Source organism: Propithecus coquereli, unplaced genomic scaffold, assembly GCF_000956105.1.
Source record: "Propithecus coquereli isolate 6110/MARCELLA unplaced genomic scaffold, Pcoq_1.0 Scaffold543, whole genome shotgun sequence".
Lineage (NCBI taxonomy): Eukaryota > Metazoa > Chordata > Mammalia > Primates > Indriidae > Propithecus > Propithecus coquereli.
The window spans coordinates 716,638-726,853 of record NW_012151319.1 but is presented as its reverse complement, the minus strand read 5'-3'; the positions used below and the strand labels follow the sequence as shown (position 1 = coordinate 726,853).

The 10,216-nt window shown below is 40.2% G+C and overlaps 1 protein-coding gene across 1 annotated transcript in view; it reads right to left on the bottom strand.

The window, feature by feature from the left end:
* The window catches only part of WWC2 (WW and C2 domain containing 2), a 197,905-nt gene that overhangs the window by 83,210 nt on the left and 104,479 nt on the right, over nucleotides 1-10,216 (bottom strand). Inside the window, exons 3-4 of the mRNA XM_012657458.1 lie at nucleotides 2,912-3,115; nucleotides 2,054-2,130 (exon numbers count right to left, since the gene is read on the bottom strand). Of these exons, the coding sequence (XP_012512912.1) occupies nucleotides 2,054-2,130; nucleotides 2,912-3,115 (281 nt within the window). The remainder of the gene's footprint in view (nucleotides 1-2,053; nucleotides 2,131-2,911; nucleotides 3,116-10,216) is intronic.

Sequence of the window (10,216 nt, the reverse complement as noted above, 5' to 3'; positions counted from 1 at the left end):
TTTTAAAACTGCAAAGTACAGTGTAATTGAGCTAGAATCAACTAAAGAAAAATCTCCAAATGTTTGAAAATTAAACAATACACTCATACGAGAAATCATTAAGAAAGTTAAAAAATATTTTTAACTAAGTGATAATGAAAATACAAAAATCAAAACTTGTGGGATGTAGGAGAAAGCCATGTAAAGTAATTTAGAGCCTCAAATGCAGACATTAGAAAGTAAAAAGGGCTGAAACTTAGGCAGTATCCAGTAAGACATGTACAGTCATAATGACATTTGCCCACATATATGATGGTGGTCCCATAAGATTATAATGGAGTTGAAAAATTTGGTAGGACAACACATTACCTTTTCTATGCTTAGACATGGTTAAATATTAATACATAAATACTTCCCATTGTGTTACAACTGCCTACAGTATTCAGTACAGTCATACGCTGTACAGCTCTGTGGCCTAGGAACAATACACTGTACCACATACACTAGGTATGCAGTAGCTGTACCATCCACATTTGTGTAAGTGCATCTATCATGTTCATACAATGAAGAAATCGTCTAACGACACATTTCTGAGAATGTAACCGTCATTAAGTGACACATGACTGTGTATTTTTAAAATAAATTGTACTGTGTATATTTGAGGTTTACAACCTAATGTTATGGGATACATATAGATAGTAAAATGGTAAATAGCAAAAATGATAGTAAAATGCTTTACTATAGTAAAGTAAATTAACATATCCATCAACACACAGTTTTTTTGTTACAAGAGCAACTAAAATCTATTTACTGAACAAAAGTCCCTAATACAATATAGTGTTACTACCTATAATCCTCATGTTGAACATTAGATCTCTAGACTTGTTCATCCTACATATCTGCTTACTTTGTATCATTTGAACTATATGTCTGTTTATTCTTCCCCTACCCCTTCCCCATAACCACTGTTTTATTCTCTATTTCTGTATATTTGACTTTTTTTTTTTTTTTATGACTCCACATATAAGTGAGCTCATTCAGCCATAAAAAAGGAGATCCTGCTGTTTGCTACAACATCATGGACCTGGAGAACTATGCTGTGTGATGGGTATATTTTTTGACATAGCAATTCCACTCCTAGCTGCAAAACCAACAAAACTGTGTACATATGTGCACCAAAAGACATGTATAACAGACATGTACATTAAGGTGTAATTTTTAATAATCAGAAATTGAAATAAACTTTACTGTATATCAACAGTAAATGACATAAAGAATTTGTGGTATATACACAAAAGGGGAATACTACACAGCAATAAAAGTGAATGTGAATGAATCTCAAAACGTTGAGCAAAACGAGCCATTGAATAATACATATGGTAGCACGCCGGTTTTACACAGCGCAGAGCAGGCCAAAAATTAACCTCTGTGTTAATGAGGATGGTCTGTCTTTAGAGAGAAGGGTAAGGACGATGAAAGGACACAACGGAGGCTTCTGCAGTCACGGTAATAACCTGTTTCATGAGCTGGGTCTTGGGTACATGAGTTTCTTTACTTGGTGAACAGTCTTTAATACTCCAAAAATCAAGAATAAACAATCTCTGGCCTTAACGGCAGTTTGATCAAAAAGATTTATGGCAAGGATCAGGAAATAACCCTGTAAGAGGAATTATGAGGACCTAGCCAAGTCTGACCTAGAAAAGCATGACATGACATGATGATGCAAATCGTAGGCATCTTTAAATATCGGGTTGTCTGATGAAACAGTAACTTGGATTAACGCTGGAGGATAAAACTCAGAACAATGAGCAAAGACAAGTTATTAATATTGAATCAAATTTTCGTTCAATATTCTAACAATAAAACTGTGCAATAAATGGAATATGTGTCACCTCAATAACAAAGATGATCCTAACACAGAACTTGTTCAAACAGAGGCAGAAAGACCACTCATCAGGGAGCGGTGGAGGAATCTGCTACAATGAATGGGATGGGAGATGACCACTAACACCCCTTCCACAGCCTTCAGAGTCTACACATAGTCAGCGTGGAACCACACTTGAAATCAACTTACCCTTAATCGTGTAGTGGAGATCTCAGCTTTCAAAATGTCGGGATCATATTTAGTACTGGATGAAGATCCTGAGAATACTTTGGAAAGAGAAAAAATAATTATTTACAAGCTGCCTAACTAGTTCTCAGCTTAGAATTTACTGACTCTTAAAATGACAAGATTTATGTGCTTCTGTGGATACTTATTTCTTTTTATAATTCCTTTATTGTCATTCACCAGACATGTAAATATAAAAAGTAACCTTCGAATCTCTGTAATTTAAAGAAAAAAATTCGTTAAATTGGATTTTCTTCCGGCCCTTGTTGTTTATTTTTTTTTTGGTTTTTGGCCTTTTTTTTCTTTAGAGGACTGTACTCTGGGTGCGTAGGTGAGAGCTTTGCATTATCCAGGAATTGGTAATTTATGTAGCACTTCTGAGCCCATCACAGCTGCTTCTTTAAACAAAGGCAGCTCCACGTTATCAATTTACGAGATGGGGGCAGATAAATCAACTCAGGCCATCAACAGAAACCTCGCTTTAGCTAAGAGTTCCAGTTCCTCCCCACTACATATTCTATAAGGTAGCAAAAAGGCCAAATTACTGGTCTTGCTCTGAAATGGTAAAAATTAACTCATAAATAAATAAAAGACAATCAGGCAGAGGGAGGAGCAGGAACGGAAGGCACACATAATCCCCAAACGGGAAGACTTTCATCTGGAATGGGGTTGAGGGGTTTCACTGAGAAATCTGTGGTGTGCCCCCACCTCTCAGGAGGGGAACGGACTTAAAATGTAACTTCTCAGAAATGCAAGTGGTCTTCTTCTACCTACAATACTCAGCCTCCAACTCTAAAGTCCGAGTAGCCACACTGCACTTACAGCTTGTGCGAGAACTTGACTTTTCCTTGTAGGCATCGTTTAATCGCACGTATTCATCCAGGGCCAATGCCAGTCTTTGCTCCTTCACGTGGTACAGCTCCTTCTGTGTCCTGAGTGCGTCCTGGGCCACTGAGAGATAGTCCTTGAGCATTTTCTCCTGTTCCCCTCTCCATTGTTTTCTTGGATCTTCTATCTGTGTGGTTTCTGAAAATATATTAGGTACAATTTTTTTTTTAGAATTTAGTTTTGTTTTCTGGATTATTTAAGGTTTAGGGAGTAGCTAGCTTAAATTCTTGTATCCTCTGAGGAGTCTACTAGCATTTCTGCGGTGACTGCTCCCAAAATGTGATAGTTTTTGCTTTATTTACCTAGTCCACACCCCTTCACCCCTCTGCCCTTGCAGGTTCTTGTCAACAATGCATTCTCACTGTAAATCCATCATACACAATGTTGCCAATTAGATCATGACTTTCAAGAATTCTTTGGCTCCCCAATGCCTACAGAATAACATCAAGCTATTTGTCCCAGCATTCCAGGCCCCTTCTTATCTGAACCCAATCTATTTCCATGGCACATGCTGCCATTCACTGAAGACAGGACTCCTCCATGCTGCCCCTACATCAGCACTGCTCCAAGCTGGTCTACTCTGCACACCAGCACCAGTCCATGAACGAGTTTCACATCCATGACAGTAAGTACAGAAATCAGCAGTAAATATTCTGAAATCTTTATAGCAATTTTATTATTGTATATATGTTGAATCTAATAATATTGGGGCTTGCGTTTTGTATTTCTTTGCCTCTGGGTGTTTTTTGGGTTTTGTTTTGTTTTTTAACTTTTCTAGTAATTCATTTTTATGGTATTTTACAAAAAATATCACTGAGTCTGTGGTAGATTAGAAATTTAAACATAAACAAACAAAAAACTCTGGTCCCGGTTCAAGGAGAATGCTCTAGTCTAAGATCCTGGTCCTTGGTTCTGCACACCAGAATCATTCAGAGACCCTGTAAAAAAAATCCCAGACCAATTGGAGTCTCTGCAGGTAGAACCCAGGCCTGGTAGGTGTAAGAGCTCCTCAGGTGATTCTAATAAGTAGCCACAATGCAGCACCACTGCTCTGAGCAAAGCTCACGTGCTGCCTCCCCATGAAGCCCCCGTCACCCCATCTGTAAGTCAGCCCTCCATCCTCTGACTTTGCAGCAGTTACCCTCGTTTTAGAAACTTAAAACACATTCTTCACTGTGTGGTGAAGCTACAGGAGGAGCCACAAAGTGCAAAGAAAAACAAAAAAAGAATACAAGTTACCCTAAACATTTTCTTATAATTTAAAATGACAAATTATTTTTGTTTTGGGGGGTTTTTTTTTGGGTTTTGGCCAAAAAAAAAATTTTTTTTGGGGGGTTTTTTTTTGGGTTTTGGCCACATGTTGGGCCAAGGAGTTGGTGTCCAGCATTGGGATACAATGGTGTTTACAAGGGAATGGACAGTGAATCACAAGAAGGTCAGTGTAGCTTGGGTTAGTGTACGTTGAAACATCACCCTAGGTCTGTGGACAAGTATTAGGCCCCTCTACTGTGAAAGACAGGACAGTCGTCATCTCCCCGAGGAGGGAGGGGCTGTGACTGGGACAGAGCACATAAAGGAGGCTCTGTGCATGCTGGCAGTGATCTGTTGCTTTCACTTATCACAATTACACAGTTGCTCACTTTAAAAATACTGATTCAACCTACATAGTTCAAGCTATACACTTTTTTGTATGTTGTATTCAATAATGCAACATTTTAAAATAAAAGTAAAATAATTCAAAGGAGTAAAAGCTATGGCATTATGACGCATTATGACTTAAGATCTTGCCTTCAGCAGAATACTGTACCTGAGTGTATCCCAGCCCCAAAACACCAAATACAAACAGTAGATGATGTGGGCAAATAGAAGCATATCTTTAACACAGAAAATACATGAAGCTGGAACACAAAAGGTTACACAGAATTTTTTCAAAAAAAATGAAGAAGGCCATGATGAAATAAAGGGCTACTGTAAGTAACTAGAAAACAGAATGAAATATATGAAACAATGATCTTCAGATGTTGGACAACAAGTAGTACAAAGCTGTGAGCTCTGAAAGAAGGAAAATGAGTCCTAAGACTACGCCACATTTCTACCTGAAAGCACTTTTTGCACAGCAGTGCAAAGAGGAGTAACCCAAGCAAAGGAAGGGGGTCCTGCTCAGTTGGGGGGCTGGGGGAGGGGGAGCAGATTTCAAGAAAGCCATGACCGGTGGAATTTGTAGAGTGAAGCATAGGAGATTGGAGAAATTCCAGAAACTTACAGAGGGGTTGCATTAAGTCTGGGTGAATATTAAGATGCACAAACATAGAGGAGAAATATACAAGGCCAGGCAAGGACAACGGGGACTCCACATGCAGATGAATTCCCTAGCTCACATAGGGCTGTGACAGTTCAGGTTACGACCAGCCAGGGGAGAGAGGCCATAGTGAACGTCTGGGGAACTGAGTGGAGACCGCAGCAGGGTTACACCCTAGTAATGGATCTAAACAAGACATCGAGTAAGGGCTACTCGAACCTGATCTAACGAAGCTTCAAAACAAGGTTCTAAAGGACCAAGCAAGTAACTTAACTGCTAGGTGGAAAAAAAGTATAAAACTTTTAAAAAGATGACAAAATCTAGCGTTCCCCCCCCCCAAAAAACCTTATAATATCTAGTTTCCACTATAAAGTTACTAAATGTGACAACAAACACAAGAATATGGCCCATAATCAGGAGAAAAATCAATCAATAGAAACAAATCTGGAAATGTAGACATGATGGAATAAACATAATCTGGATAAAATAGCTATTTTGGAACTGAGTAGAGTCCAGAAATAACCTCACACATATATCGACAATTGTATAAAAGGTTTGATCAGACAATTCGCACAAGACCACATGCCAATGGCCAGTAAGCAGATAAAAAGAGACTCAGCATCACGAATCTTCAGGGAAATGCAAGTTAAAACAATACTACATACAATCTAAACAGCTAAAATTTAAAAACTGGCAATATCAAGTGTTGGAGAGGATGTGGTGCATTTGGAACTCCCATTCACTGCTACTGGGAATGTAAAATGCAATCACTCTAGAAAGCAACTTAGCCATTACCACACAGCCCAGCACTTCTGCAACATGTTATTTACCCAAGAGATACGAAAATAGGGATCCACAAAAACACCTGTGAACCAATGTTCATTAACAACTTTATTCATAATAGACAAAAACTGTCCATTACAGGTAACATAAACAAATTGTAGTGTATCCATACAATGAAATACTACTGAGTAATAAAAAGAAACAAAACACTAATACGCGTGCGAATCTCATGCTGAGCGAAACACACTGGACACAAAGCAGTACATGCAGTGTGATTCCGTTTTCAAGAAATACTAGGCAAAGGCCAATCTAATCAATGACAAAGCAGATCAGCGGCCTGGACCACTCATTACAATACAGAGAGGGCTCTTTCTGAGGGGATGGAAATGTCCCACATCTTGATTATTGCCACATTATATACATTTGTAAAAACTCATGAAGTGTACACTAAAAATAATGCAATTTATTGTATATAATAAAGTTGATTTAAAGTTTTTTTAAAATGTGCTTTAAAAGGTTCAGACGAATGCCTACAATATTAAAGGGAACTGAGGTGTAATGGGAACAACTATAACGCCCTTTGCCACTATCAGCTGGTGCTCGAGCACTGGTTAGGGAGTGAGGCCATGGAGGTCCGATCTTGCTTCGGTTACCGGCCAGCTGTGAGACTCTAGGCAAAGTATTTTACCTCTCTGATTCTCAAGTCTCTCAGCTGCGAAAGGAGAGTGAAATATGGATGAATATGTGGGCTTTTCTGACTTCGCCTTTGAAGTGGACACTGTTGGTGCCCTATCCTAATATGCTTAGATCTGCTCTACCAGGTCCGCACCTGTCCCCTAGACCTAACTGCTCTTTGTTGTTAATAGACGGTTCGTCCTTAAAGGACTCCAGAAGACTGTCCTGGGCACCAGATACCTCACCTGCAGCCAATGACTGACCCATGAAGAGACAGAAAAGCCTCAGGCAGAGCAAACTCTGAGATGTGATTATAGTTCAGAGCCACCTCCCAACATGTAGAGTCAGAGACTTTCTTTACAGAAACAAAACCCTTGTTTGCTTCTTCCCTTCATTTCTTTCCTCCTTTCTTTCTGGTTTATCTTGGGATTTCCTTCATAAACCACTTTCACTCAAATTCTTGGCTTAGGGCCTGCTTCTGAGAGAACCCAAGCCAATACAGCCTTTCACAACCTATGCAAATGGAACGCATGAAGCGTGATCCTGGATGGCACTACCGTGTGATGGTCTTAGTGACACTGTGCAGAGAGGGGGATAAATGAGAGAAACAGGAAAAATCACTCTTGAAAATACGAAAAGGAAAATAAATCTGTCATTAACAGAGAAATGTAACAGCAAGTTCTGTCAATCATTTTCTAAGATTCTACTGGAGAATTGAATTAAAAAGCTGCCTTGCTTATTGTGAAACATAAAACTGGTTAGATTAAGACAGCCCAGTTTCCTCAATAATAGTATTTTTGCGCTCCATTAGTAACATAACAGTACTCTTAGATTGTAAAAGCACCTGATGTTGTATCATACCTGAAGATGCCCCACAGCACATTCTGGGCTGGTTTCTCAGGGGTAGAGAGTGCATATTTGTCAGCCCAGGCCACACTCCGGAAGGGAAAGGGCAGAAACAGAAGGACAGTGTTCCAACAAGAACCTCGGCGTTTATTACTGGAACAGGATGAGGAAGTACTGAGGTGCAGGAGGAAGAGGCAAAGGAAAGTGACATGATCACATTTCCCCCAGGGGGCAGGAAAGGTGAGGTACCTGCATTTTGAAAAACTAAACAGGGAAAGGAGGGATGATTCTTCCTTCCACGATCACCTGGATAATTGAATGGATTACCCATTGAGAATACTGAGCCTCAGGTCACCTGAAAGTAAAAAATCATAAACTCTGTGTTCAGTCTACTGGGGTCCAAATCTAGGCTTATCACTTGTATACTGTGTGACCTTGAGTATGTTCTTAAACCTTGCCAGAGCTCAATTTCCTCCTCAGTAAAATGGAGCTAACTTCAGTGGGCTGTTCCAAAGATTAAATGAGATAGTGCAACACAAAAAGCCCTTTAATGCTAGTTAGCTATGATGCTGTCTCTGCTGCTCAGATCACAAGAGCAAAGAAATTACAAAGTCACATTCCCCCCGACTGCCTTAGCTCCAGAGAGCATCTGTGGCTAGAGCTAAAGCTTCCCAGATCACTCTGTCCCCATGTTTAACCTACCCATGGTTTGAACTGGTTGATGCTTAATGGGACAGAGTCAGCTTTAAGAAATGAAATATATACCTACATATATACATCTGCCCACTCTTCACCCTTAATCTGTGCACATGGGAGCAAAACAGAAAAAAGAGAGACATTAGTACCTGTAGCTTAATAAATTATAAGATTATATCCATTTCTGCTTCCCCTAGTGGAATTTGCACTCTCCACCATATGTGCATTTACACTAGATGTGGGGGGCAGATCAACAGATATGACTGATAAACAATTAAGAAAATATTGCTTCTCAAGGCTTCTTAGTATTACATAATGTTGCACTTTCCATTTGTTAGTGAATGGTGTATTAATCATTTTTTAAAATCTTCTATATTTTATGATGCTTTGACATCTCTGGGGTCTTGCTGGCTGGGAGGAGACTGCCCCTCCTCCCAGGGCTAGCTAATTCTTAAAAAGATAGCAAATGACTCCCGTGAACCCGCCTTTCATACACAAATCAACCAGTCGAAAGCCTAAGTCCCTGACTCCTCTTTTATCTAACTCTCACACCTCAAACCAATATTTCCCCTGCGCTAAAGCAACTCGTGGCCAGGCACCGCACAACTAGAGACCACTCCCATAACCTAGAGTCTGCCGAAATTATTCAATCAAGCCCTTCCTATACTTGCTCAAACTTGCCTACCCTGCCTTGTGCATTTCTTCCCAAGGAAACCCCATAAAGACTGTCGGCTCTGATTTCTTCTTCCTTCCTGTTCCTGACTAATCCGGAAGCTTCCCCACATGGCCCTGAATCACCTGGCATGCCTCCTTCCCTTGAGAGCTCTAGTAATAAAACTTCTTTCAATGGCACTGACCTCTTCCTGCCATCATTCAGTCACCTCTGCAAATCCTGGGCATGATAATCAAAACAAGATGGGTCACATTGGCAGACTGTTCCTGATAAACTGGGACAGAAATATTAATTATTAATTTGCTGGAATGTCCAGTGGTATATACTGTCTTCAAAATGCTCTGCATGTGAATCTCAACTGTAATGGAGTCCAACTCAGTATTTCTAGTTGGCCCCGAGAGCTACAACAACTCAAAACACACAGAATGATATAGAGAGACCTGACCTGGCCCGCAAGAATCTCTAGAGGCCAGACTGGTTCGGGGAATGTTTAACTTGGCCTCTAGGGATAAGAGATGGCAAAAGGTTCGGGCTGTGATGCCTGGATATCCTTGGGGCCAAGAGAAGCCCTGGGTAATTAACAAAACGGCCTGGGTTTGCCAGGCACACTGCAACCACTGCCTTATACCCAGAGCTCTTGCTTCATACTCACTGGTCAATAAAAGTTGAGCTTTCCCTAAAGCAGTGAGGATTCTGAACACTAATTTTAAAGATGTAAATATTTAAATATGCAAAAGATGTATATCTCATGTAATTATGAAAAAAAAAAGGTATGTTAGAGCCAATGTCTAAACAAGAGATGTAGAAGGGACAGTCTGGGACAGACAGACCCACCCAGGCAAAATCTTCCAAGATAGACTCACCAGGGGCAGCCCAGGCATGCAGGGAATATGGAGGATGGGCAGAGATCAGCCAGTAAGAGTACGAACTTCTCAAGTTTAAACATTCATTGTAACTCAGGTCTCTAGTTATCCTAACATTTAATACTTATATATGCGAATGCAACCTGCCTCAGAGTACAGAATTCATCCTCTAACAAACAGAAGTGTATGGTCTTGAAAAGTTGTTGTAGCTGCAGACAGCCCCCAATAATCCTCATCTCCCAGTAATTCATGCCCCTGGAGTATGGGCTAGCTTCTAATGAGCGGAACATGTGACAAGGTATCACTTCTGAGGTTAAGTTACAAAGGACTGTGCTGTTGTCTTGCTCATTCTCTCCATCTCCCCCTGGTTCTTCTTGGCTTTTTAGCTCTCATGGAGCATGCTA